Consider the following 27,945-nt stretch of genomic DNA (forward strand, 5'->3'; position numbering starts at 1 on the left):
GCTAAGTGTACAGTTCAGGAGCGTTAGGGACACGCACAAAGCTGTGCACCCAGCACCACCACCCCTCCCCATAATTCCTCACCCTCCCAAACAGGACTCAGAACCCAGGAAAACAACCACTCACTTCACTGTCCCTGTCTGCATCCTCTACACCTTCCTTCCACGTGCCTGTAACTTCTATTCAAAGGGCGTGTTTTTTACTGTCCTATCTTAAATCTGATGTGTTCTACTCTTTAATCTCCCCTAAAAGCTCTTCCCCCTCGCCCATCAATCCTGTTAATCTGCAAGCATGTGCACACACTGCAGGTCATCGCGAGAACGCAGTGATGAACGTGGAGCAATGCGATGAGTTTACATCACAGCTGCTGCCCAGCAGGCAGCTCCAGGCCACCGTGCGGCCCCACGCACCTGGAGTAGACGGCCTCGCCGCGACAGTAGCCGAGGATGGCAGCTGTCTCGGGGTAGATGGCCTCGTACTTGAGGAGGTGCCGCTTCAGGGCATACAGAGGGTGGTTCTTGTACGTGCCAATGGAGGTGGGCAAGGGCTGATCCAGGTGCTTTGCCTGAAACTGCAAGGAACAGGAAGTGAGGCGGGAGGGTTCTGAGAGAGGCCGCGCCAAGGTCTCCCAGGCACCCACGACTGTGTAACGGCGCATCACTGGCTCTGGCCGTGAAGCAGGTTTTGGAGCAGCTTTGGAAAGCTAGGACGAACCACGTTGTGGTGTGGCCGTGGCACCACCTGAACGTCCCTGACCTATCGCAATCCTCAGGCTGTGCTTTGCCGTGAGAGACCTTGACGGCAGGCAGCTTCCTGCAGGAAGGCCGGCCCCCTGAGCCGCAGCCCTCCCACCCTGGTCCTCCAGCACCACAGCATGAGGGCCACACCTGCAGGCTTCCTGCCGGGCCGCTCAGCAGCCAGCTCCTCGGCTGCACCGGCATCCTGTTCACCATGCGCTCTGCAGCTTTCCACACAGATTCCCACGACAAGAGCGGGAGAGGACTCTGCAGCTGTTCGGCTCCCAGGGAAGCCTGACTCAGGCTGTTCCAACACCAGCCGCACACCTCCCACCCCCACCACTGCACAGCAGCTCTCGCACAGCGGAAGTGTGCTGCTGGACGCACAGCTGAGCCGACCCTTCCTTTCCCCATCCTGAGCGCCTGCACGTCTGCCTCTGGCCACCACGGGCACATCCCCACGCACAACCACTGCCAGGCCCCAGCCACCACGGCCACAGGCAGCTCCGGCTTTCTTCCGGGGGTCAGGGCTCATCCTAAGACCAAGTAATACAGCTGCGTTAGGTTTTCTAAGTCTGCTTCCCAGTGTGCTTCTCCACAGACTGAAACTATTTCCTCGTCCCGAATCCCTTCCTCTACATGAGACAACCGGTCTGCACGTGTGAGCTGTATCCATGTATGTGTGTGCACAGCTAACAGGAAACAGGAAGAACACATTTTTGAGTTACTCCTTTTTTTTCCTCAATGTGTCTTACAAATTGCATAAATTATTTTAAAGCCTCAAACTTACAGCCAGACAACAACCAGAAATATAAAATTCAAAACCACATAGACCTGGGTTCAAACCCCTCGTCGGTCACTCTCACTTCTGCAACCTCCTGCCTGTTAAGGCCGTAATAACCCCAGCTTTGCAGCCATTGTGACAATTATATGATGTAGTGCTGGGAATACCCAGGGTTCTTCAGAAAGTTCGTGGAAAATGTACTTAGAAAAACAAAAGTTCATGGAACATGCATATCATGAAAAAATTACACATGGATTTCAATATGTGCATCAAAACAAACCCATCTTTTAATTCCATTTTTTCCATAAACTTTTTGAAGTACCCTTGTATAAGGTGCTAAAAATGGGAATCATTTTAACAAACTGATTGGGCGTCGGAGCCCCTGGCAGCCGAGGCCTTACCTCCGAGTCTTCTTTCTTCTGCCTTTCCACAAACGGGCTCTGGTACGGTCGCAAGGTCTGGGCCCACCACTCGGCATCAACCCGGCACTTGCGGGTTGCCGTCATCCAGGCCGGGTCATACCTCTGGGTGACGTCCCGCACCCAGCCCTCATTGTCGAAGCCCACAACGTAGCTCAGGGGCTTGGTGGCGAACCTGTAGCAGGTCAGAGGCTGGCCCACCACCCCGTGCACACAGTCCACACACACCCACTTGGCCTCCTGCTCACAGAACACCTCCAGCCACTGGTCCACGCCAGCTGCTCCCCCTCGCTCATGCTCCTCACTGTCCCGCGACAACTTCTTGCTGCCCTTCCCACCTGCAGAGCTTGAGGACGCTTCTGGGATGCCTGCGTGCTTGCTGCGGCCGCCACTTGGGGTCCTGGGGCCACACTTGGACCCGGCCTTTGTCCTCTGAGGAGCTGTGGTCTTCCTCTGCCTTGGGGGGCCAGGCTCGGAATCGTCATCCCCACTGGAGGGTTCAAAGTCAGAGCTACTGTCAGCCCCGTCGCTCCCACTCTCCTCTTTGTAGGACACCCTGGAGGCCACCCGCCGCTGCCGGCCGCGCGCCCGTCTTGGAGTTTCCTGCTTCTGCTTCCCCTTGCGGGCGCCTTCTTCCTCGCTGGAGGAGGACTCGGCGCGCTGCCTGCTGCCTGCAGCGGCCTTGCTCCTCCTCCCCCGGGCACCCGGCCTGCCAGTGCCCTTCGGAAAGGTCTCCTCTCCTTTGGCTGCTTTGCTTGTCTTTGGTTTGGGATGGTTTTCTGCAATCTGGCTGGAAGTTTCTGAGGAGCCCCCAGGATCCTCTGTGGGTCTCTTCTTGGAAGATCTGCTTCCCTGAATCAGAATGAAAACTGTGTTACTGACAGGACAGAGACAGCAATCACTGGCCACCCACGGGCTCAGCGCTGTGGCGCAGTAGGCTAAGCCTCCGCCTGCAGTGCCAGCATCGCATGTGGGCGCCCTTTCAAGACCCAGCTGCTTGTCTTCCAATCTAGCTCCTTGCTAATGGCCTGGGAGAGCAGTGGAAGATGGCCCAAGTGCTTGGGCCCCTGACCCATGTGCAGACCTGGATGAAGCTTCTGGCTCCTGGCTTCAGATCAGTCCAGTTCCAGCCTTTGCGGCCATTTGGGTTATGAACCAGGGAAGACCTCTTTCTCTGTCTCTCCCTCTATCTGTAACTCTCCCAAACAAATCAATCAGAAAGGAAGGAGGGAACGAGGGAACGAGGGAACGAGGGAACGAGGGAAGGAGGGAAGGAGGGAGGGAGGGAGGGAGGGAGGGAGGGAGGGAGGGAGAGAGGGAGAGAGGGAGGGAGGAAGGAAACAAAGAAAAAAGAAAGGGAGAAAGAATCAGGAGGGAGGAGGGAAGGAGGGAGGGAAGGAGGGAGGGAGGGAAGGAGGGAGGGAGGGAAGGAGGAAACAAAGAAAAAAGAAAGGGAGAAAGAATCAGGAGGGAGGGAGGGAACAAAGAAAAAAGAAAAGGAGAAAGAATCAGGAGGGAGGAGGGAAGGAGGGAGGGAGGGAAGGAGGGAAGGAGGGAGGGAGGGAGGGAGGGAGGGAACAAAGAAAAAAGAAAGGGAGAAAGAATCAGCTAACACTTGCAGATCCTCAGATAAGGCCACAGTACAAGGAGTCTTCCAAAACCCATGGAAAATGTTTCACAAAAAAAAAAAAAAACAACACAAATTAAATTCAAAAATCTCTTGAGCCAAAATAAATGTATCACTTAATTCCATTTTCCCATGAACTGTTTTGAATTCTTTTTGAAAAGAATTCATTTTTAGGGCAGAGAAAAGAGCATAGGATCTGGAAACAAACAAACCGAGTCTGGAATTTCAGTTCTGCCTCCGCTGGCTATGTGATCTGGGTCAGCTATTTCACCTGTGACTGTCAGATGCCTCGGCAGTAACAGCCACCTTGCGCACAGGCATTCTGCTGAGAAGACTTCTAGACTTAAACAACACACCTGCTGGGATGCCAGCCGGCACTCTGTGAGGCGAACATGATGACCACCACACTGTGGAAACTCGCTACTGCCAGCCAACACTGTGGCCCACAACGCTGGCATCCCACTTGACCACTGGTTCCATTCTGGCAGCTCCACTTCGATCCAACTCACTGCTAACATGCCCGGGAAAGAAGAAGAAGCCCGACTACTTGGGGCCCTGCTACCCACGTGGGAGACGCAGATGGAGTTCCAGCCTCCTGGCTTTGGTCTGGCCCAGCCCCAGACACTGCAGCCATTTGGGGAGTGAACCAGCAGATGGAAGATCTCTCTCTGTCTCTACCTCTCTGTAACTGCCTTTCAAATAAATAAATTTTTAAGAAAAAAATTTTAAAAACCACAGAAATCACAAAGAATAACTTCCAGAGCGTCAGGCTTCAGCCAGTGCTGACCCTAACAAGCAGAGCAGTTGGCCTCCTCCCTGGGACGTGTGGAAGCCCGGCGCCCCGTGGGACAGCGCTCCACATGCTGCCGAGCACAGCCGCACAGTGCACAAACTCGCGGCACCGCCGAGCCCGGGCCTCCGGACGGCCGCCTGCACTCACAAGGTTCAGGTTCATGGTGCTCACTCACGTGCCGTCTCCGCAGCGCTGGGCAGGTGCACAGCAGGCTCGGGGAACCCGTGCTCCATGAGCACCGGCTTGTTAAAAAGTGGTAATTTCCCCTCCTCCCTCCTCCCTCCTGACCAACTGCCTCTTCTCTGCGAGCCTGAGAGCCTCACCTTTGCCATTGACAGCTTCAGAGGAACTGGCTGGAGAGACAGCACCAGTCGTGTCAGGAGCTGCAGGGCCCGGAGAATCAGTAAAAATATCTGCGAGGCGAAAGAACAGTATGTTTATCCCAGGAAACTAAGTGACCGCTTCATGAACTCAATGTTGTTTACAATAGGGGAAAGCAAGGAACAACCACAGGGTCTGAGGAGGCCGCATGTCCCGACACTGTTACAGATGCTGCTGCAGAGACTTGCTTTTGCAGAAAAATGGGGAAATGCCCACCACATCACAAGACAAGCTTTTCCGTGCCATGGGACTCCAAATCCCATTAAGCTGACAGATAGCAATGCCATCTAACTAGTTAAAGTGATCAGTTTAAGTTCATAACTGATCATAAAGATAGGATTGTCAAAGGGATCATATAAATAAGACCAAGTGTCTGCTAATACTAACTGATAGAATTAAAAAGGAGAGAACAATCCAACATGGGAAGCGGGATACACAGCAGACTCATAGAATGACAAATGCCCTAAACAGCACTCTGGCCTCAGAATCAGCCCTTAAGGCATTCAGATCTGGCTAAAAAGCCCATGAGAGCATTTCAGGCATGGAAAGCCAAGACACTGTGGCAAAAAATGAGCTACGTGAAAGATCTCTGTGAGTGAGAACCCAGTGGAAAGAACGGGCCATCAAAGAAGGAGGTACCTTTCTCTAAAGGGAGGAAAGAACTTCCACTTTGACTATGACCTTGTCTAAATAAGGTCGGAGTTTGTGAACTCAAGAGGCTTCCATAGCCTTGGCAGCTCATGACAAGAGCCTCGGGTGATCACTGACATCGTAAATAAGAGTGTCAGTTGTTAAATCAACAACAGGAGTCACTGTGCACTTACTCCCCATGTAGGATCTCTGTCCTTAATGTGTTTTGCTATGGGAATTAACAGTAAAACTACTAGTCAAACAGTACTCTGTACTTTGTGTGTCTGTGTGGGTGCAGTTTATTGAAATCTTTACTTAGTATATACTAAGTTGATCTTCTGTATATAAAGTTAATTGAAAATGAATCTGGATGAAGAATGGGATGGAAGAAGGAGTGAGAGATAGGATGGTTGCGGGTGGGAGGGAGGTTATGGGGGGAAAAGCCACTATAATCCAAAGTTGTACTTTGGAAATTTATATTTATTAAATAAAAGCTTTCTATTAAAAAATAAGTTTTTCTTTAAAAATCTATAGTAGTATCATGTTTGTAAGAAAACGTTCTCTATGGCTATAAATAGGGATTTATGGTGATCCTTTAAAAATCCCATTTAGAGAAAATGAAACAAAAAGTTAAAATCCATGCACACAAAGGCTCTTGAAAAAATTCATGGAATATGCGTATCGTGAAAGAACTGTGCAGAACAACTCATGTCGTAGTTCCATTTCCCATGAAGTGCTCACTCACACGCATCTGCCTTGAAAAGCGCCCCGGCCCTGGGCTCTGAGTGCCTCAGGATTTCTCTTCCACTGAGAACTCTTCTGACTGTTCTGTGTTCAACACGTGGTGCGTCTAACTTCCAGACACTGACAGACGGGAAGAGATCTTCCATCTGCTGTTTTATTCACCAAATGCCCACAGCAGCGAGGGCTGGGCCAGGCACAGCCAGAAGCTAAGAACTCAACCTGGGTCTGCCACATGGGCGGCAGGGACATGTGCTTGAGCAATCATGTGCTGCCTCCCAGAGAGCGCATCCGCAGGACACTGGAGTAGGAGCAGAAACGGGACCTGAACCAAGCACTCCAACACGGGATATGGCGCAATGCCCAGCTCCAGCTCCTGACCCGCACGCTCATTGCCTGCTGGTGCAGACCCTGGGAGGCAGCACTTACGGGCTTAAGCGCTGGGGTTCCTGGCACCCATGCGAGACCTGGGTTGAGTTCCCACCTCCCAGCTCCAGCCCTAGCCCAGCCCCCAGTCACTGTGGGCATGTGGTGAGTGAACAAGCAGATGGAAACTGTCTCTCTGCCTTTCAAACAGACGAACTAAAACCAAAATTTTAAAGGACAATAAGAAAACAATACTATTCGTAGATTCATCACAAAGAATACCCAGGAAAAAAATTAACCAAGGAGGTAAAAGACGCATAAGCTGAAAAGCATAGACACAGCTGAAATTACAAAGTAAAAGGAGAAACTCCCCGATTACGGATCAGAAGACAGCACTGCCGAGAAGGCGCTGCCATCTAATCTTGCTCCTGATCCAACGCAATCCCCGTAACAATGCCAGTGGTCTTCTTTTGGAGAAACAGGAAATCAGACCATCAGATTCATACAGAATCACAAGGCGTCCCAAGTAGCCAAAGCACTCTTGTGAATGGACAAAGTCACAAATACACTTCCAGATTTCCAACTGCACTACAAGCTGCAGTGCTCAAAACAGCACGACAGGCAAGAGCACAGGCCTGGGACCCGACACTGATCCCAACACGGCCCACGTGACTCTGCTGAGCTTCAGCAGCTATCAGGGCGGCTAAGAGGGCTGCAGAAGGCATGGAGGAGCCCTAGAAAAGTGCCCGGCACAGGGCTGCCGTTATCACTGTGAACAGCACCAACACGCCAGAGCTACTGCAGGGGTCCTTACATGGACCAGCTCCTCGTCGTCTCGCGCAGAGTAGATGGCGAATCTCCTTTCCAGCGTAGTCTGCAGGTTGTCTTGCTCACTGGCTGAAAGCTCTGCGTTAACTGTGAACGTTCCGATGAACCTGGGGAGAAACCAGGCATTGTGCTGTGAGGGGTCGGGGGAAGGCAACGTCCATTCTCTTACAGCCAAGAAAACCTCAAGTGGGGAGCAGACTGCGAGATGCACCTGCTTCGGTTCTCCTCTGCCCAGGCTGTCTGGCTGATGGCTACATCACCAGGCCCCACCTCAGGTTTCACCTTCCTGGGGAGCTGTCCCAAACCCCCCAGCCTAGACAGTCCCCAGCATACGTTTTCAAGAGTACGCCCTGTGATTACCAGGCACACACGTGTCTCCCACCGGCTTAAGAACTCTTCCAGGGCAGGGAGCATACCTGGTGTTTCCCCACCTTCAATGCCCCCTGCCCAGCACAGAGTCACCACCGCAGGCAAGGGCTTCAGAATGGACCTGAACCAGCCCCCAGAGACACACATCCCCCGCTCCAGCTCCACAGGTGAGCGGGGGCCTTACCACTTCACCAGGTTTGAGAGGTAGCTCACGTCCACGTCTCCAGGAGGCACTTTGGTAAAGCGAGTAGGGATGATGGAAAGGCCAATGGCATGCAGATCTGGCTGGCTGCAGACGCTGTTGCGGTAGAAGCCGTTTGCCAGCAGGCACAGAAGGTGAACCTGCAAAATCAGGAAAGGAGGAAGGGGCAGGCACGGAAGGGGAGCTGAGAACAGGCAGGGATTTTTGCCACCAAATTCAAAGACATTTCGTGGTAGGAAGGAACTGTAGCCAAGTCTGGGTACAGGAGGTAAACGCATCTGCAGCAGCCATTTCTCAGACTGCTCTCCCCCACTCCTCTCCTCTCCAAGAAGTGACCAAACCTCAAGGCTTCAAGAGGGTTTGTCTCAAACATAAAATGATGTATGGATGAAACGCCGCAGCGTCTAGGGTTTGCTGGGAGTGAAAGTGACTGGGCACGGAAGGAGCAGGGCTGCTGGAGAGCCCTTGACTGCACACATGGCTGTGGGTAGCAAGTGGGCTCGCTGTCTGCCCTCACCCACCCTTCACCGACCCACGGAAACAACCACGGCGTGGCTGCCATCTTCTCCCCATGTAGCTTCACGCTGTTTCCCTTCAACACTGGTCTCCCTTCTCCCGGCCAACAGCCTCCCGATTTTAATCCATGGCCCTGCCCATCCCCAACTCCCTTCAGCTTCAAACCTCAGTCACCTTAATTCTGCTCTTCCTTTCATTTCCCACACCTGCCAAGAGGTGAAAGGAACACAGCGGCCTCTTTAACCCACCAGGCCACTCCACCCACCCCTGGACGTGTGCGGCAGCTGCCGACGGGGCCTCCTCCCCCACCCTACACTCTCCCACCCCACCACGACCCTGGCTAGAGGCCCACCACGCATCCCTCACCCGTACCCTAGACACGTGCAAGCATCCCTGTCACAACCTGGCCCAGGTGTCTTCCCACCTGCCCCCTTCTCCAAAACTAACCTTTCCCCAGCCACCAGACCCCCGAAGACCCTTCACTGTTCTAAGCAGAGTCTGGAATTTCTCCTTTCAGTCCTTGGTCCATCTGTGAGACTGGAACTCCTTAACTTTGCCTGGGACCAAAGTGTTTACTGGATTTCGGAATATCTGCATAGACTTTACCAACTGAGCACCCTTAATCCAAAAATCCAAAATGCTCTAAAATCCTACGGTCAAAAAGTTTCCAAATGGGGCCAGCACTGTGGTGCAGCTGGCTAAGCTGCCGCATGAGGCACCAGCATCCCATATGGGCACCAGTTCAAGTCCTATCTGTTCCACTTCTGATCCAGCTCTCTGCTAATGTGCCAGGGAAAGCAGCAGAAGATGGCCCAAGTGCTTGGGCTCTTGCACCCATGTGGGAGACCCAGAAGAAGCTTTTGGCTCCTGGCTTCTGCCTGGCTCAGTCCTCTGCCTTTCAAATAAATTAGAAATAAATCTAAAAAAAAAAGTTCCCAATTTGGGGGCACTCCGAATTTTAGATTTTTGGATCAGGGACGCTCAGCCTACACAAGTCTCCATCTCCACAGAGCCATGCACCCTGCTAGGTCCCTCCCCATGCTCAGCAAGTAATGCTGAAGTGAAAAGCCAGTGGCTTTCGCTGCAGTGGGAATGAATGTTAGTAAATGGCTGAAAAACCGAACCAGGAGAGCTCCTCAGGCCCGGCAGCGGCCAGGCACTGCCTACAAGTGAGCTCACACCAGAATCTGCTGCATCCCCACACCCACCCCGAGGCAAGCACTACCAGCACCTCTCAGAGAGCAGCAAGCAGCCTGCCACGGGCACCCAGCGAGGGGCAGAGCCAGAAATACGCACCCACACCCTCACCTTGTGTGTGTTCTCGTGAACTTCCTTGTGAAAACGTTTCATCGCCCTCCGGATATATGTCTCGTACTCCATTTTTATCTTCTCTCTGCAATGCAGAGTGGAAAAAAATCCAACAATGAGGCAGGAAGCTAAGGCCAGAGCCCATACCCCCGTTATTCCACTCACACTGACTCCAGAGCCACCCTCCCCGTCTCCCGGGCAAGGCTGGACTCAGGCAAATCTGCAAGCAACAGCTGATTTGGGCACCTTCCTGCAAACAGCTCAGGACACTGTGTATCCCGACTAGCTTCCTGGCCTGGCCGTCGGGTGGAGGGCCACTTCTCGCGGGAGCCCGCACTGTCGGCTCCCTCCCCAGCACCGCGGCTTTCTATGCAATCCAGGCAGCCCTTTGGAGGATACAGTCCCAGTGCAGCAGCTCCCGGATCTGGGAAAACTCAGTTTCTTGAGTGATTTTCATCAGGTCCTCCTCTGTGCGCACATATCAGAGAGCGGAACTCGCTGACCCGTGACCCAGGCCACTGGTAGTGCTGAGGCACTGGGGCTCTGGGAAGCAGGAGGCCCATGCACGGTGGGCACTGTGTCCAGTCCGGCAGTGGAATGGATGGGAAAAAGCACAAAGACTCAGCCAGCTGACAGCGATTCAGACCGTGGCTCCTGAGCGTACTGAGCAAATGAGCATGCGATTCCTGAGATGTTTCTCAGCCTGCGAGCCACTGGCTCCTCACCGAAACGTTCCAAGGATTTGGCAAGGCACGGGCACGGGCATTCCTCCCCCTCCCAAAGGTCTCCCATTCAAGCCCTAAGGACAGGAGGTCCCAGGTACTTTGATGCTGAGCCCGGGCTCACTCACTGTTTCTCCAGCTTTCATTAAACAGCAGCTCTTGCCCACCGTATGTGACGGGGACCTACAAGCAAGGGCCTGATCTTACCTTTTTTCTCTCATTTTCGCCTGCTCTGGCGTTTCAATCTCTATCTCCACCGCACTCACGGGTACAGCGGACTGAGAGGAGGCTTCCGGCTCTCCCACATCGCCCAGCACAGGCTCGGTCAGTTCTAGGAACAATAAGGTTTTTTTTCAGCAGCAACCACTCTACCACACAAAGCTGAGCTTCTGCTGGGAAGGGGGAGGTGAGGGGATGCGAGGCGCCCCCCGCGCCGACCACAGCTCCTTCCACGCTCTGCATCCCCAGAGTGCATGGGCACCGCCTCCTTCCCCCGCACAGCCCCCAAGGGGAAGATTCAGATGAGGAAACACAGAGGCAGTGCCACAGAGCCGACACGCACGTGCGTGTCACCGTGACTCTGATCCTTCAAGGGCCTCCTGGTCTCTGCGTCACCACACGTCACCTCTGCTTTGCAAAGCCATGACTGGGGCATCTGGCCCTCACTCTCCCCTGCAGATCCTGAGTGAAGAGGAAGGCGTCTTCTTCATCTCTTCACCCTACCTGGATCCCGTGCTTAGCTCTCTATTAGCAAGAGCACTTGAAGCTCAGGGCCGAGAAGCCAGGAGCCCACCTAATGCCAAGAACCTGGCTGCTATCCACTCCTCTCTCCTAGAGAACCTGGGCTTCTTGGGGTGGGAAAAGGCTGCCCTCAGGTCTGGGCAAGGAAAGCCTAAGAACAGTGTAAAACATCTTGTGCCAGAAGACAAAAATGTTCTCCACAACGAATGAGGTTGTGTCAAAAGGCCACGGTGGCGAAGCAGGCTTGACCGAGCAGCACCAGGACAGCGACATCTGACATGCGGGCAGACAACATGAGACGGAGAGCATCACCTGCCACGTATTCTCACCCCCACCCCCGCCACGTACTTAAGTCTCAGGTCAATCAAGTCTTTGGAATTCACTCACCATTCACGAGAGATACAGAGGATACTGAAACACATCTAACAACACGCGCGGCGCCTCAGTATTTATCAAACCAAACCAGCACAGGAGATATTCTAGAAACCCAGAGGCTGGCACAGCTGGAAAGATGGCGCTACGATGGAAAGCAAAGTCAGGTGACGGCAGGGTGCTGCTCCGGATGAACAAAAAGGCACAGCCACCAAGTGTAAGTGTCAGGCTGCCACCCTGCCGGGTCCTGGACTGCACAGAGCAAGGTCGAGGCTGCACAGATGTCTTAAAGCACCTGCGGACTTAGCGCTCATTTTCCTAGCTGTGGTAACATTGTTTTGTCAGGTAGCAGAATGTCTTCTTCAGAAAAGCACACCCAAGTATTCATCACAAGTGAAGGGTCCTGGTGTCTATAACTCATTTTCGCTTGGTTCACAATGTGCAGAGACAAGGATACACTCAAGGTGGCAACCTGTGAGAGCTAACTAGCTGGAGGAGCCAGTACAGGAAAACTGACACTTGAGCAGGAAGTGAGGCCCACCCTGGCTGTTTACTGGAGCAGAAGATAGCCTGGGCCTGGGACACCTGCAAACATTTTTCTCCTTAGCACTCCTGGGCCTAGACTGCGGTGGCTCTCCATACACATTCGCAGTTCACAGACAGTTGCCAGCGACACAGCACAGTGCACAGAAAGGAAGTTATGGCTGGCAGAGCCCACCCAGCTGGCAAAGCTGGGCTCGGAAGCCAAGCTGAACTTGCAAAGCCTGTGCTCCTTCCACGAAGGTGAAGCTGCCCCTGCTACTGCTACTCCACCGACTGTCACCCCCCCAGGACACACCACTGACCCTGGTACCCTGGCGCCCAAGTTCTTTCATCAAAGCACTGCAACCTCACCCTGAGTCTTCTCAGTCCAACAGAAAAACAGGATGGCAACAGTGACTTGACTCCAGGCAGAACCAAACAGTCCTAGAAACAAAGCTATTTTCTTACCTTCCACCTCTTCCCAATCATCTTCACTTTCTTCCTCTTCTCCTTGGTCACTGCCTTTGCCGGCAGGAGCCCGCCTCTCCGGAGGTTGTGCCTTCCGGAGGTCACTCGAACAGTCCCTGTGCAAACACGACAGGAAGGACGCTGAAGGCAGCGTCACACCCCTACTGCACGAGATTCCAAAGCTCCTCTATCTGCTGAGAAACTGGCACATTATTTCAAGATGCCTGCCAAGCTGTGCCTCACTTCCCGCGTCAGCACGGGTCTCCCGAGGTCATCACAATGGGCGCGGCCAGTCTGCCACTAGACTGCCTCTCTGTCCACTCAGAGAGGGCAATGCTAACCTCAGCCTAGAGCTGGGAGGGAGAACACGGCTGTGTCTTAGAAGTGTCTTAGAAGACACCAGAACTAGGTGCGCTAGCTGACAACATGCATGTATAGACGTGTGCACAGGTGCCAGCAGGGAGAGACAGGAATTCACGGCGGCTGACTGCACCATGGACCGACCCAGAAGACAGTCTTCTACCTCTGACAGGCAGGGTGCAAGGAGACGAAAGCTAGCGGAGTTCTAACCCCAAGATGAGTGAGGATGTGATGACACATAGGTAGGCCGTGAACAATAAGAGGAACACAGCTGGTTAAGCAGGAAACTGCACTGATCGCTAGTTCTCTAAGCAAAGGCTCAAGAACAAGTGGTTGCCACCGGGTACAGATTACGGCAAATTTATACAAAATGTGTGCAGGGCCAGGCGTGTGGTCTGGTAGTTGCGATGCCTGTGTCCCACACTGCAGTGTCAGGGGTCAACGCCCAGCTCTGGTTCTCGCTCCAGTGGTCAGGCTCCTGCCACCCATGTGGGAGACCTGGACTGAGTTCCTTCAACTCGAGTTACTTCTAGCCTGTGTAAATTTTCATACTTGGCTATTACCTTAGCACAGACATGTAAAATCACCACTTCTCAGTACTGAGCTCTGATAACTTACTTTCTTCTTGGCCTGCCCACTGCTCTCAGTATTACAGCAGCAAATCTCCCCTTGGAACAAACAGGGCAGAAACACCCACATGGTATGGGTTTGAGCACAGTCATCTCTCGGGGCAGAGAGCAGGGGGGACCCAGCTGCCCCCAGCGGCCTCCTGCGCTCTCTCCACAGGCAGAATTCCAGCCGTGAGGGAGGCAACTGGGGAGCAGGGAACTCAGAGGCACACTTCAGAAAGGCTACAGCAAAAGGAACTGTGGTGACAAAGTGCACGCTTCCCTCTGCCAGAGCACTCCCTGTGCCAGGACCGGCAGGTGGTCCTGAAGCAATGACGACCACCTCTCTGTTCTTCCTCTCGTCCCCTCCCCGAACTGTCCTGGAAGCCAGATAACGAGCCGGACTCCTATTCACTGTTCAGCGCGCGATTGAGAACATTCCGAAACACTCCAGTGTCCATCGACTAAAAGGCCCAGCCCTAGACGGGCTACAAAAATGAACCAGGCATGGTTCCAGCGTTCAGTGAGCTTAGGTGGCACCTGGCACACCCATGGAGGAAGGGAGGAAGAAGCAATGAGGACTGTGGCATGGAAGCCGTCAGGCAGGGGGAAGGAAGCACACGGCGTCCCTCAGGGTGGCAGCTCAGACGCGTGTCCAGGGAAGCTGAGCATCCAGGCGGCCAAGAGCAGAGTGCACTGCTCGGTAGAGAGCAGGACCGAGTCGAGGCTGCGTCGTCAGATGAATGCCCCGTGTGCAGCCAGCATCTGGCAGTGCGGGAGCACGAGGTGGGCCGTCTGGTTGCTCCTGGGTTTGCCACTACCTGGCCATACAGCCACGAATAAACTGCCGCAAGCCGCCGCTGAGCTGGCCTGCAAAGCTGCCAGCCCTTTACTGGTCGAAGCTCCATGAACGCCCAGACTTCTCCAGGACCCCGGCGGCAGGCAGAGCTCCCCCTGGGGAACGAGTGAGACCACCACGCTCCAAGGCTTTTCCCTCAGCTCACCTGAAATCATCATCGCTCAGGGCCTCCTCCTTGACAGCCGTGAGGTTTTCAGATCTAACAGCTGCCGTGGCCGCCTTCTTCTTCGCTGGCCCGTCGGCTGCACCTGCAGCTCCCCCACAGCCTCTCTTCCTCTTCCCTTGGGAGACTCTCGAGGGAAGACTCTTCTTTGGGGGTTTTGCTTCCTCATCTTCAGAGACACCTGGGCGACAACACGGAGCGAGAGGTGAGGGAGGCCAGGAAAGGCAGAGGCAACGTGGCTGCCGGGCCCGGTCCTACAAAGACTCTGTGCCCTCCCCAGACCACAGCTCCCACCTGCCGGCCCTCAGCCGGCCCCACCGTGCCAACCCCGTGTTCATGGTAAAACCACTTTCCCCAAGCAGCGGTTCACTCTACTCCTCCTAAGACTAGAGACCCCGTAAGACTCAGTCCAACCTCCAAATCCTAAACTTCAGCTCACCTCCAGTGGGAAAAAGCCCAAATCCACTCACTGAGAAGGCTAGTAGTCCATTCCAGGGATAATCAATCCAGTCTTCTCAGAGAAATGCTTCAAGTTCATAAACATATAAGTGTTGCCTTAACCTCATTTCTACTAAATCCATGTTTCTGACATCTTTTAAGATCAACTCTGCTCAAAATACATACTGCTGGGGCTGGCACCACGGCGTAGCAGGTAAAGCCACCACCTTCAGCACCAGCATCCCATACAGGTGCTGGTTTGAGTCCCGGCTGCTCCACTTCCCAACCAGCTCTCTGCTATGGCCTGGGAAAGCAGTAGAAAATGGACCAAGTCCTTGGGCCCCTGCACTGGCATGGGAGACCTGGAGGAAGCTTCTGACTCCTGGCTTTGGATCAGCCCAGCTCCAGCTGTTGCAGCCATTTGAGGAGTGAACCAGTGACGGAAGATCTCTCTATCTGTCTGCCTGTGCTTCTCTGTAACTCTATGCTTTCAAAAAAATAAATTTTAAAAACAAAAAAAAATCATACTGCTACTAAACCTTCCACTCTAACCCAGTGCCACTCCTATGCCAACCACCTCAAACTGAACACTGTAGTAACATAGCAGTCAAAAATGTTTCTGCTTCCTTAATTTTTTTGTTAAAGGGAAATATAAAAAAAAGTGTAGCCTGTTGATTTCAGCTAAATTTGGTTATCTAAAAATACGGTGGTTATTCATACATAAACAAGCAACTATAATGATTTTAATACTTTATAAATAACACAACAGGGAAGGATATTTTCCTATTTTGCAAATATACTCACACAAACAATCTTCAATCTGAAAAATATTTTCCTCTGCCTTTCTATGACCTTGCTTCAATTAATTTTGGTAAAATAAAAATATTCTTTTTATTTTATTGAAATTCCAAAATGGGTGCAATATTAACCCAAAATATCAAATTAATACATTCCTTTTGTGATTGGTTTGTTGATTCTGGACAGCTATTATTTTTTTCAAGGATGTGTTTTTGCATGGGGGAAAAATACTCTCCCCCTTTAGCTAAATGAAATCAAATTTAATTAAATTAAGCACACATTGTAAAGGCATTTGTTTGAATGATACATAAATCACTGATTCAGTACTATGTCTTTTAGACTTGTTTTACTTATGCATTGTCATATTTTATTTTATTTGACAGGTAGAGTTATAGACAATGAGAGAGAGAGAGACAGAGAGAAGGGTCTTTCTTCCACTGGTTCACTCCCCAAATGGCCACTACGGCCAGCGCTGAGCTGATCCAAAGCCAGAAGCCAAGTGCTTCCTCCTGGTCTCCCATGCGGGTGCAGGGGCCCAAGCACTTGGGCCATCCTCCACTGCTCTCCCAGGCCACAGCAGAGAGCTGGACTGGAAGAGGAGCAACCGGGACTAGAACCCAGTGCCCATATGGGATGTGGGCACCGCAAGCAGATTATTAACCAAGTGAGCCATGGCACCAGCCCCGCATTGTCATATTTTAAACATTTTATGGAAACAGATAATAAGCTGTGGCATAGCAGGTAAAGCCGCCACCTACAGTGCCGGCATCCCTTATGAGCACTGGTTCGACTTCTGGCTTCATGACTTCCGATCTAGCCGTCTGGAAAAGCAGTACAAGATGGCCCAAGTTCCTGGGTACCTGCACCCGCATGGGAGATCCAGGAGAAGCTCCTGGCTCCTGGCTTCAGACTGGCCCAGCTCCAGCCGTTGCGGCCAATTGGGGAGTGAATCAGCGGGTCACTCCAGGAAGACCTCTATCTCTTTGCCTCTCAAATAAATAAACAGATCTTTAAAAAAAAAAAAAAAAAAGCAAACATTTTAAAATATTTCAACAGTAGTTATTTCAACTCTGGGAAAAATTTCTTATCCCAATGCCAGAGAATGGTTAAAGAGTTATAACTTGGCCGGCGCCGCGGCTCACTAGGCTAATCCTCCACACACAGTGCCAGCACCCCAGGTTCTAGTCCCGGTTGGGGTGCTAGTTGTGTCCTGGTTGCCCCTCTTCCAGTCCAGCTCTCTGCTGTGGCCCGGGAGTACAGTGGAGGATGGCCCAGGTCCTTGGGCCCTGCACCCGCATGGGAGACCAGGAGGAAGCATCTGGCTCCTGGCTTCGGATCAGCGCAGCATGCCCGCCGCAGCAGCCATATGGGGGGTGAACCAACGGACGGAAGACCTTTCTCTCTGTCTCTCTCACTGTCTAACTCTACCTGTCAAAAAAAAAAAAAAAAAAAAGAGTTATATAACTTGACAGTGTAAGTAGGTTATCTGTAAACTCAGGATTTCTGAATGTCATATGCAAATGTACTAAATACTTCATTTTTACTAATTTAAAACACAGGTGAGAGCATACTCCAGAGGCACTGGGAAACTTACTTGGTTGGCTAAAATGCACAGCTGTTCTATGTTTACAAGGGAGCCACAACAGTTACAAGAATAGAAAAGAAACAAAAACTCAGTCAAAATGTTCCTAGTCTCACTACCCACAATATCCAAAAAACTAAAATAACCTCCCTGCCAACCAGGAGATAATGGCTCATTACCGCACAGTTACAGGAAGAAATGTAATTCAGTCACCTTCGAAGGAATATGAAAGAAAGCACGTGACCCATGCAAGGGTGTTACAGTACGAGTTCTGCTCCCTTCAAGCACAGCCCAGGGACAGGAGCTGGTGCAAGGGTTAGGAAGCCGCCGGGGTCACTCTCAGCCCACAGTGCCCTGCCCGCCCCACCTGCAAACCCAGCTTCTTCTTAATGCACACCCTGAGGGGCTCACAACCGGCTCCTGCCCCCTCCTGGGAGACCCGGCCTGAACTCTGGCTCCTGGCTTTGGCTGTTGTGGGCACGTGGGAGGTGCGTCGGGAGATGGAAGATCTCGGTCTCCTGGTCTTTCAAATAAAAATTAATTTGAAAAAAAAAAAGACCACAAGGAAACAACAAGACTGGCAGGATCCAGCACATGAGGTGGGGGCACGAAGGCCTTGGAGAGGGAGTTGCAAGGAGGGGTCGCGGCGGGACCACAGGGTGCCCTGCAGGCTCCTCGGGTTGCAGGTGTCCACGCCTAGGAGGGGCGGGTGGCCGTGGCCATGCGAGACCCCGGAGGTAGCACGCGACGCCAGGGTCTGCAGTAACAAGGGGCCGAGTCGGGGACCCAGGGAGCACAGGTTTAAAGAGTAGGGGGAAGTCGCGCGGGACGCGGGTCCGGGACTCCGGCGTGAGCTTCTGCAAAAGTTCAGACTCCGGGCGCCGGCGCGTCCCAGGGCCGTCCGGGTCCTGGGCAAACAGAACCACCGCCAAGTCCTGACTCGGGCCGCCCTCGGCCTCTGCCCGGAGGCTGGACTTTACCTTCAGGGCAGCCGGGGGGCAGGCTGGGCTCCGCGGCACCCGCTCCGGGCCTGGAGCGCAAAGGCGCAGGCACCCCGGGGAGGCCCAGGCAGCACCCGCCTCCCCTGGGGCCACCCTAACGTCGCCGTCTCGGCCAGCACGGTACTCGGCGGCCGCCGCCCCGCACCTCGACCACCAGGCCTCCCGCCCCCGCACAGCATCTCCCGCTAAGACCCGCGCGGCCTTGCGCTCACCCTCTGGCTTCTCACGCCGGGCCGTGCTCTTGCCCTTGGCCTTTTGGCCGCGCGCCTCGCGTGCCTGAGGCGCCTTGCGTCCCTGAGGCTCCCCACCCGCGGTGCGTTTGCGAACCATTTTGCCCGGGCAAGACTCGCTCCGCGCGTGACGCACCAAGCCGCGGGAAGCCGCGGAGCTGGACCGCGACTGGCCACGCCCTCTTGGGGGTGTGGTCCCGGGCCACGCCCCCTGGTGGCGCTCCGCCCTCCGCCCGGAGCGGCCCGCTGTAAACCAACAGGCTTCTTTCTGCTTCCGGTGCATTGCTTCTTCCGGTTTCCCGAGCTGGGACCGCGTTCTCTTGCTCTCGCGAGAGGTGGGAAACGGCGCAGGGTTTGAAACATGGCGGACGACGTGGACCAGGTGAGTGCCTTCTCAGGACTTGTCGCAGAGCGCATTCTCGTCCCAGGGCGGCTTTCCCCAAGTCCACGGCAGAGAGACCTACCTCTTGCAGGGTCACCTGGGCGTAGTCCACGCGGGCCCTAGAGTTAACCGCGCCCCTGCGAATTCCGCCGCAGGCCCTGGGCTCCGCCTCGGCCCTCTGCGGCGTGCTGGTCTTTCCCTCCCTCCTGCATCCCGCGGTTCTCTGTGGGATGGGACTCGTCCCGCCGGTCCAGAAGGGTTGCTTCTGTCAGGAATCGCGCGCGCAGCCCTGCGTGGCGGGACGCTGGCGTTGGCCTCCCCTGGACCTCCCTTGGCGAGACCGGGGAACCGCGGCCGTCATGGGGGGCCGCGCGTGCGGGACGAAGCGCACGGATGGCCCTGCGTGCTGTGTGGAGCGCTGCCCCTCTCTCTCCCTGACACCCTTGTGCGTCCAGCCGCGACTTCCGGTCGCCGCTGAACTCTCGCCCCCGGGCCCGCCTCGCTGCATCTCTAGAACTCCTTTACTTCTGTCGTGCTGCGTGGATGCTTCCTCGTTGAATGCCTGGCTCCCCCTGCTAGAATGCAGGTTCCCTGAGAGCAGGGATTTTGTTTATTGTTCTTTCTGCTTGCCGGGCTGTGAACAGCACTGGAAACACTCAGCCAGTGCTTATTGCCTGGCGGAATTACACGGTCAGAGGAGGCCCCCGCGAGAGGGCGGTGTTTGAAACTCCGGGGTGGAATGAGGGGACAGTGGTTGTGTCCCCCCGAGGGGTGACCGGTAGTGGGGTATATTTTTGTAATATTATAACCCTCGCTACACCGCTTTCTGCCCTAACATGAGCTTCTTGAGGGCGGGAACTGAGACTTGTGGTTCAGTGTGAACCAGGGGTTCGCTATCTGGCTCTTGACAAACCTGGTGTGCTGAGGACAGCGGCACCGGATGAGGTCGTCTGACTTTTCCTCTGCGGTCCGGCCGTCCCTGAGTGCAGGTCACTTCCTGCACTGACCCCCGCACCCACTGGAGAAGCTGACCTCGAATAACCTCTGCATCCGTCCCCTCCTGGTGGGCGACCCCAGTCATCCTAGCTCGCACCTCCCACACCTGTGCTCCCCGCAGTTCGTTTGTGAGTTTCGCGGGGTCTGTTTTCAAAGAATTGACTCTTTTTGCCCTCACTAGAGCTCTGTAGGAAGCATGTGACCTCCTCATTTTACAAACAGCGGTTCTGAGAACTGCAGACTGCGCGAGTCTAATCTTCATTTAGGTCGTCAGTGTCAGCTCAGAGGCAGGCGTTGACCCAGGCTGCCCGATGGTTCCGAAGCCAGTGACTTTGGCCGTGTTCTGTACGGCCTGCTGGGTGTGTGCATCGTACTGGCCACGGGGCACCGTGAGCTCAGCTGGACCCGTGCTGATTTATAGTCTTTCCTTAAACCTTCAGCTGTGTTTACCGTTCTGGCTAGGGTGAGGTGGGCATTAAGTGAATATTTTCCACGTGACTAATAAAAGAGATTTCAAGCTGAAGTCCTCAGACTGAGTCCCACGCACTGAATGGGGGCCGTGTGTTTGGATTCTGAGGAATAAAGAGCTGTCCTAATTATGTGACCGCGGGACTCGCGTGTGTGTGTGTGTGTGTGTGTGTGTGAGAGAGAGAGAGAGAGAGCCCTCATCTACGTGGTCCTCAATGTGTGAGAGCCACTCTCAGCTTTCATGGAGGTCACTTGAGCCTCAAAGCAGCTGCACAGGTAGACATGGTCATTAGCAGACGGAGGCGTGGCAGGGCTGTCATTTTCCCGTGGTCACACATGGTGAGTTGAACACCACACCAGCTCTGCTGCCACCTGACAGCCAGTTTCTTTTTTCAGCAACAAACTACCAACACTGTAGAGGAGCCGCTGGATCTCATCAGGCTCAGCCTGGATGAACGAATTTACGTGAAAATGAGAAACGACCGAGAGCTTCGCGGCAGATTGCACGTGAGTGCGTTTACCCGATCGCCAGGAGGGCAGATTGCTCCTGCGTCGACCTTTGCTACCCTACTCCCATGAAACAGGAAAGCTGTCCAATATGAAAGAGTATTTTGAAATACAGAAGAGGGACACTGGAAATGACAGTTTTCAAAGGTATTTGGCAGGCAGAGTGATGGCAGTCGGGGGCTTAAGGACAGAGAGAGTTCTTCCATCCACTGGTTCATTCCTCAAATGCCTGCAACAGCCAAGGCAGACCATGCTGAAGTCAGAAGCCAGGAACTCCCTCCTGGTCTCCCACAGGGCTGGCAGTGCCCAAGCACTTGGGCCATCCTCCGCTGCTTTCCCAGGCATGTTTGCAGGGAGCTGCATCAGCAGAACTGTGGGACGTGGCCCAGTGGCGCTGTGGGGAGAAAAACTAGAATGGTATTTCCATGGGACTGTGGCGCTGGATACACAGTATGAAACGCTACCCTGAACCTTGGCACCCTCGCTGCTGTGTAGACTTGGTTGCTTGTGGTCTGTGTGGCCTGGCTGTCTGTGCTCCGCCCCTCTGCTGTTTGCTCTGTGGCTGTGCCCTACCTGGCGGTTCCCCACATGACTGATAGACTACTTTTTATTTTGATATGAGCAGGCAAACCACTGAACAGTTTGGTCAAAGTAAACCTAACAAGTTCCCATGCTTAGTTAAAATGCAAAAAAGCATCCACTTGGAGCCTGGGCTCAATATCTTACTTGCAACACTGATAGACTGAGCCTGTTGGACAGGCTGTGAGTGAGCAAGATGTTGTCTCCTTACTTCATCTTTGTGGTGTTTGCTCTGCACCAGGACAGCGAGGCTTAGACGTCTGTCCTGTGTCTTTCAAAGACTGAGATGCCATCCTCTTGGCAGTAGCACAAGGGTTCTGTCCATTTTACTGTACCCTGTCACACTGTTGCTGGTAGGATTCAACGTGATAAACTTGTTCTTTTTCATAACTGTTATACATTATGTGACTGCCTTGGATAGCAAGTGGGATGGATATTTTAAAAACTCTTTAAGTTATTTCGAGTCAGTCCATTTTTGGCTATATACAGTTGTGTGTTTTTTATCAAGTCAGTTCAGTTACTGAAAATGATTTCTGGCCGGCGCTGTGGCTCACTAGGCTAATCCTCCGCCTGCAATGCCGGCACACCGGGTTCTAGTCCCAGTCAGGGCATCGGATTCTGTCCTGGTTGCTCCTCTTCCAGTCCAGCTCTGCTGTGGCCCGGAAGTGCAGTGGAGGATGGCCCAAGTGCTTGGGCCCTGCACCTGCATGGGAGACCAGGAGAAGCACCTGGCTCCATGCTTCGGATCAGCGCGGTGCGCCAGCTGTGGCGGCCGTTGGAGGGTGAACCAACGGTAAAGGAAGACCTTTCTCTCTGTCTCTCACTCTCACTGTCCACTCTGCCTGCCAAAAAAAAAAAAAAAAAAAAAAAAAAAAAAAAGTGATCTCTAAAGAAACATATAACAGCAGCAGGAATATCTTTTGCTTCTATGTAAAAGTGTGTGGATTAAGTGCCACAAGTGTCACTTGTGCAGTGTAAATTTCACCATTGAGTTCCTTGGTCCTTCACCCTCCCGTTTCAGGCTTACGATCAGCATTTAAATATGATACTGGGAGATGTGGAAGAGACGGTGACTACCATAGAAATCGATGAAGAAACGTACGAAGAGATCTATAAAGTAAGTGGCGCGGTGGCGTCAATCACTGTGAAAACAATCAGTGTCCAGCACCTATTGATGGGAAACCCGTCACATTTGAACACCTGCTTATGCTCTCAGTGGATGGAGGGCAAGGGGTCAGACGAGTTTCCAGCACTGGCCACATCCTACGTGGATGAGGAATACACCTTGTAGATGTTTCAGTGCTGAGCCAGCATCCTACCACTTACTGCATAGCATTCCCTGCCTCGCTGAGCTGTGACCCTCCAAGTTGTGGTTGTGGGCTACTGTGTAACATCCCTGCACCCCGCTGCTCACTGAGCCATCACCCGGGGAGCTGGAGAAGAGTCCCCATGAACCCACCTCCACCCCGCCTGCTCCCGCAAAGCTGACTATGCCGGTGTCCGCCTGGCGGTCCTGAGCCTTGTGAGTCTGGTGGTGGAGCTGCTGTAATAGTGGATGTTGTGGCCGGCGCTGCAGCTCACTAGGCTAATCCTCCGCCTTGCGGTGCCGGCACACCGGGTTCTAGTCCTGGTCAGGGCGCCGGATTCTGTCCCAGTCGCCCCTCTTCCAGGCCAGCTCTCTACTGTGGCCCAGGAGTGCAGTGGAGGATGGCCCAAGTGCTTGGGCCCTGCACTTCATGGGAGACCAGAATAAGCACCTGGCTCCTGCCATCGGATCAGCGCAGTGTGCCAGCCGCAGCGCGCCTGCCGCGGCGGCCATTGGAGGGTGAACCACCGGCAAAGGAAGACCTTTCTCTCTCTCTCTCTCTCTCTCACTCTCACTCTCACTCTCACTCTCACTGTCCACTCTGCCTGTCAAAAAAAAAAAAAAAAAAAAATAGTGGATGTTGTACAGCCCTGCTCTCCACGCAGAAGCTGCTTCTACCTGAAAGGAGGCAGGCAGGACACCCACCACGGGGTCCCGGGCCTCTCTCAGATTGGCAGTTCTCTCTCAGATCCACAAGTACTCACTTGTGGGACAAAGACCTGTAAACTTGAAACAAGTGATCGGCCCCTCCCACATCCAGGGTAACAGCAGGGCAGGATTTTCCACACCAAAACCCCCTGTCAAGAAAGGAGCGGCTGGTCCCTTACAGCAGTGAACCACACCAGGGCGGCGTGAATCTCCTGCCCTGGGGGTGGCGGCGACCTCTTGATGTCATACGCTGAGGGTAGCTGGGTGCCCTGTACCCTGCTGTGTCGGGCCTCCTGGGATGAGGCACCACAGCACTCGGGCACACTTAGTAGTGTTTTGCTTGCTTGTTTGACAGTGCAGTTTCTTTAAATCCCACAACTTCCTAGCTTTCCCGTCTGTTTACTTCTGCCCAGTTCTGTGGGCCATGACCTCAGATGGAGAGCTTTTCTAGCCCCTTGCATCCTGATTCTCTCCTTGAAACCAGCTAGTTCTTGGCTGAGCTTGTCCCTCTCTTGTCCTGCACTGCTGAATGCAGTGGGTTAACTGACGGTGGCTTTTCCAGCCTTTCCCCCAGAGCCTGTGGCCTTGGAGGCCCTGGGCTGCTTTCAAGCCTTACCTAATACAAGCATTTCACCAAGGTGTCCTTCCCTGCTGCCTGAGACCTCACAGCCGGCTCAAGTCTCGGGCGCGGTGGCCTGTGATGGCTCGGCCCAGCACACTTGGTGTCCTGCCCTACGACAGCACCACCACTTCCGTCCAGGTGGCCAGTCAGCACCCAGGCCTTCCCGACGGCTTTGCCAGCCCCTGCATGCTCACCAGGTCTGGTTCCATCCAGCAGCAGACTAGCAACTACAGAGCATTCACGAGAGATTGACGGGTGGTCAGGATGTGTCCCTGTCTCTGCTCACTTCTCTACTCCCGGGGTAGAACTCCTGTAGCTGTCAGAAGTTGCTGAGGGCCGTGAGGAGTGTCCAGCCATGTGCCCAGGAAGAGGGGGAGGGGTTTGGGTGGGTGGTGGTGGTGCCAGATGGCTGCAGACTGGTTCTTTCTGCTGCACAGGTGAGTTTTCAGTCCATTCTTTGCATTATCATGAGTCCATTTTTTAAGATTCTTACAAGACATAAATAGTAATCGTGCATACTTGTATAAGTGTGTTCTGTTCTTCTTGTCTTCCAGTCAACCAAACGTAACATCCCGATGCTCTTTGTCCGGGGAGACGGTGTCGTCCTGGTCGCCCCTCCGCTGAGAGTCGGCTGAAACAGAATTGACCCCAGGTAGCAATAGGAGACTTTGTACAACTGCCTCGTTAAAGGGACAGGACATTCACAGATAAATTAGCATACAGTTTGATACGAGAAGTGCCCCCATGGATTCTTCCACTCCTGAAATGAGTTCATTTGCAAGTAACTTAGAACTGCTTAAACTGAGTGGTGGTTTCATTTCTCCCCAGCCCTGCCCAGCAGTGTGGCCACCAAGACACAGAACTCTTTCTCGGGTTGGTTTGCTCCATTGTATTCATGTAGACAGTGACTGGGTCTGTTTTTTGTTTTATTTTGTTTTCCTTTAAATTAAATTGGATATTTGCTTTTTGACTTTTTTAAAGCGGTCTCCTATCATGAATTCCTGAAGCACATGTCTCACATTCAGGTGCACACACTGACAGTGCATGTGCTGTGTTAGGGGCTAGGTGCACACACTGACAGCACATGTGCTTTGTTAGGGACTAGGTATATACTCTGACAGCAAGTGTGCTGTGTTAGGGGCCAGGTGCACACACTGACAGTGCATGTGCTGTGTTAGGGACTATGTGTACATATTCGCAGTGTGTGTTGTACACACATCATGTGCTATGTTAGGGGCTAGGTGCTCACACTGACAGTGCCTGGTGTACACACTGATAGCGTGTGCTGTGTTAGGGGCTAGGTGTACACTCTGACAGTGCCTCGTGTACATACAGCACATGTGTTGTGTCTTTGACATGCTTCTTGCCCATGAGTGCTCTGGGGAACAGTTGTTTAAACCAGCGCTTGCAGGTCAGCGTGACCGGTGCTGCTGGAGCAGTGCGTGCACGCGACGCCAAAGAGCAGAGGGACATGCACCCAGGTGGGACCAGGGTGCTGTTGTAGACATTAACATGGCCCTCGATGGCAAAACAGGTTCTGCTACCTGGGCCGCACTGGACTTGGAGAAGCCATCGTCCACTCTTATCACAGGCCACTAAAAGCAAAGCTGGTTTCTAACTTCATCAGCCAGCACTTGCTGCTTAAAAAGTAACAGGGAGGGGCCAGCACTCTGGTGCAATGGGCTAAGCCACTGCCTGGGCCGCCAGCATCCCATATAGGCGTCCCAGCTGTTCGGCTTCCAGTCCAGCTCCCTGCTAATGCACCTGGGAAAGCAGTAGAGGATGGCCCGTGTGCTTGGGCTCCTGCACCCATGTGGGAGAACAGGAAGAAGCTCCTGACTCCTGGCTTTGGTCTGGCCCAGCTCTGGCTGTTTTGGCCATCTGGGGAGTGGACAGCAGATGGAAGACTTTCTCTCTAACTGTGCCCTTCAAATAAATAAAAAGGTGAAAGGGAACAAACCTGCATGCTCCAACCTCTAAAGCTGTATCGAGACAGGGCCGAGGCCCAGCATGCTCCAACGAGGGCGGTGTTCCGGCTTGCAGTGTGGCCAAGCAGTTGACGGCTGGCTGGCTATGTGCTGCTTCTCTGTCCCTGAGCGTGGTGTGCGACACTGCCAGCCCTGTGCAGAAGACCTGGCATAAAGAGATTTCCTTTCCTCGTTGATTGTACCTTCCCCTGCAGGTTCCTGGAGAAGAGCAACACAGTTGTGGTGGGCGGAGGTACCCTGCCCTCCCTCCTGCTGTGTCCACACCTGCTGGTGGGGAAGTTGAGCCCTGCGGGGCTGGTCTAGCACAGGGCTCCTCCATGCATCACCCCTGAGTGGTGAGGCGAACGCACAATAGGACCAGCCTCCGGCATGGGCGTTTTGTAACCATATTCGTACTTAATCCTGACAGGGACTGCTGCAGGGTAGATGAGGCAGGACTACAAACCTGCCTGACACCTACGTGTGCGGGCCTGTGCTGCAGGGTGCTGCCGAGGCATTCGCTCCCCGTGTTCGCCAAAGCCGCGCCAGGCCCGGCCATCTGGTCCTCTCAACTGCCTCTCTGCAGTTCCCTCCAGCTCTGCGTTTATTTTTCGTGATCTCTCACACCCATACTTAGTCCCTGCGTATCCTTTATTCCTTCCTTGGCCATCTTTTCCCCGTGGGTTACACCAGAAGTATCAGCTGTGAAGGCTTGATTGTATGCATGTTTCTAGAACCCAGGAACCCTAAAACCTGACAGTTGCCCTCACACACGAGATTCAGCTGTAGCCTACAAACATTCCCCGGCCCAGCGGCTTGCCCAGTGAGGGGGCAAGGCCGTATGAACTGCCAAATAACCGTGTGCACTTGGCAGACAGGGAGAGGAGCCCCTGTGCGCTCCACGAGAGCACAGCTCGAGCAGGGCCCTGCCCCAGTCCACCCCGAGGTTTCCTTTGTGTTCTGCAGGGGTGCTATCCTCGCCTGAGATTGCCAAGGCTGTGCAGCACTCTGCTTCCGCCAGCCGGGTCCCTGTGGTCACCAGAGCTGAGCACTGGGGTTTGCATCGTGACGTCACCCAGCTCACGGGGAGCCTCCAATCCAGCCCACCTGGATCCCTGCCTTGGTCTCACGGAAGAGACCCTAAGGGATTGCCTTTTGCTGTCCACAAAGAAAGGTGGACAGATAAAACAGGACCAAGGTGAAATGTGCACCCATGGAAACCCAACTAACATGAGGATTCCATCTTAAAGTTACTAGCTGCAATGGACAATTTCCACATTCCAAATGGAGGCTTCGGGGGACGCGCCCACGTTGGTGGTGCCGGCCTCTTCCGCGTAGCTCTTTGCTATTGTCCACACTGCGTTCAGCTCGCTGCCAGGAAGGGAGGAGTGTTGCATTGTGTGATCGGCTGCCAGCTGTGAGCTGTGTGCACCTGTGCCAAGTGTGGAAAATCACTGAAGCCCAGGCTTCACCCTGGCAGGGTCCAGAAGCACAGCTGGTGTCTGTCCATCGCTCAGTTCTGCTAACCCCGCCTCGCAGTCTTGGGCAAGCTCCTGTGCGTAGCACACCCAGACTTCATGCTCCCTGTCCACCTGCTGCGGTGGTCTCATTCTCAGCTGCTTCGTGGGCCAGGCCTGCGTCACAGCCCATCCCTGCCGCCATGGGCCAGGCCATCCCCACTGAGCTGCGAAGTCTGTGGTAGGTGGTATCCTCTGGGGGTCCGGGTGGCCGAGCCATCACACGAGGGAGTAGCAGGCTTACAGCAGGTGCTGGGTCCTTGGAGCTGCTGGTACTGGCTGGCATGAGGGGCTTCCTTCTCAGGCCCCGCCACAGAGCTGGCCACGCGC

General features: G+C 53.8%; 2 protein-coding genes across 5 annotated transcripts in view; one reads left to right on the forward strand and one right to left on the reverse strand.

Annotated features, from left to right (window-relative positions):
- The window catches only part of XPC (XPC complex subunit, DNA damage recognition and repair factor), a 28,694-nt gene extending 9,297 nt beyond the window's left edge, over positions 1-19,397 (reverse strand). The window contains exons 1-10 of one of the 4 annotated variants that reach the window (XM_089305615.1): positions 19,028-19,397; positions 14,497-14,695; positions 12,525-12,640; positions 10,629-10,752; positions 9,700-9,784; positions 7,858-8,015; positions 7,291-7,411; positions 4,682-4,771; positions 1,921-2,790; positions 409-569 (exon numbers count right to left, since the gene is read on the reverse strand). In XM_089305615.1, coding sequence (XP_089161741.1) covers positions 409-569; positions 1,921-2,790; positions 4,682-4,771; positions 7,291-7,411; positions 7,858-8,015; positions 9,700-9,784; positions 10,629-10,642 — 1,499 coding nt within the window. In that variant the 5' untranslated portion in view covers positions 10,643-10,752; positions 12,525-12,640; positions 14,497-14,695; positions 19,028-19,397. Of the gene's footprint in view, positions 1-408; positions 570-1,920; positions 2,791-4,681; positions 4,772-7,290; positions 7,412-7,857; positions 8,016-9,699; positions 9,787-9,945; positions 10,275-10,628; positions 10,753-12,524; positions 12,641-14,496; positions 14,696-18,545; positions 18,847-19,027 lie in introns of those variants that run through there. The other 3 variants (XM_008260364.5, XM_089305616.1, XM_051851768.3) reach the window with 3 other exon arrangements.
- Positions 18,911-25,111, forward strand: LSM3 (LSM3 homolog, U6 small nuclear RNA and mRNA degradation associated). Its single transcript, XM_002713179.6, has 4 exons — positions 18,911-18,945; positions 20,806-20,916; positions 22,517-22,612; positions 24,686-25,111. The coding sequence occupies exons 1-4, from the start codon at positions 18,925-18,927 to the stop codon at positions 24,764-24,766; spliced, it is 309 nt and encodes a 102-aa protein (XP_002713225.1). The 5' UTR covers positions 18,911-18,924; the 3' UTR covers positions 24,767-25,111.
- Positions 25,112-27,945: the final 2,834 nt, after the last annotated feature.

Source organism: Oryctolagus cuniculus, chromosome 10 (genome assembly GCF_051225735.1).
Source record: "Oryctolagus cuniculus isolate XC-2025 breed Fujian yellow rabbit chromosome 10, ASM5122573v1, whole genome shotgun sequence".
In the NCBI taxonomy this organism is placed as follows: Eukaryota; Metazoa; Chordata; class Mammalia; order Lagomorpha; family Leporidae; genus Oryctolagus; species Oryctolagus cuniculus.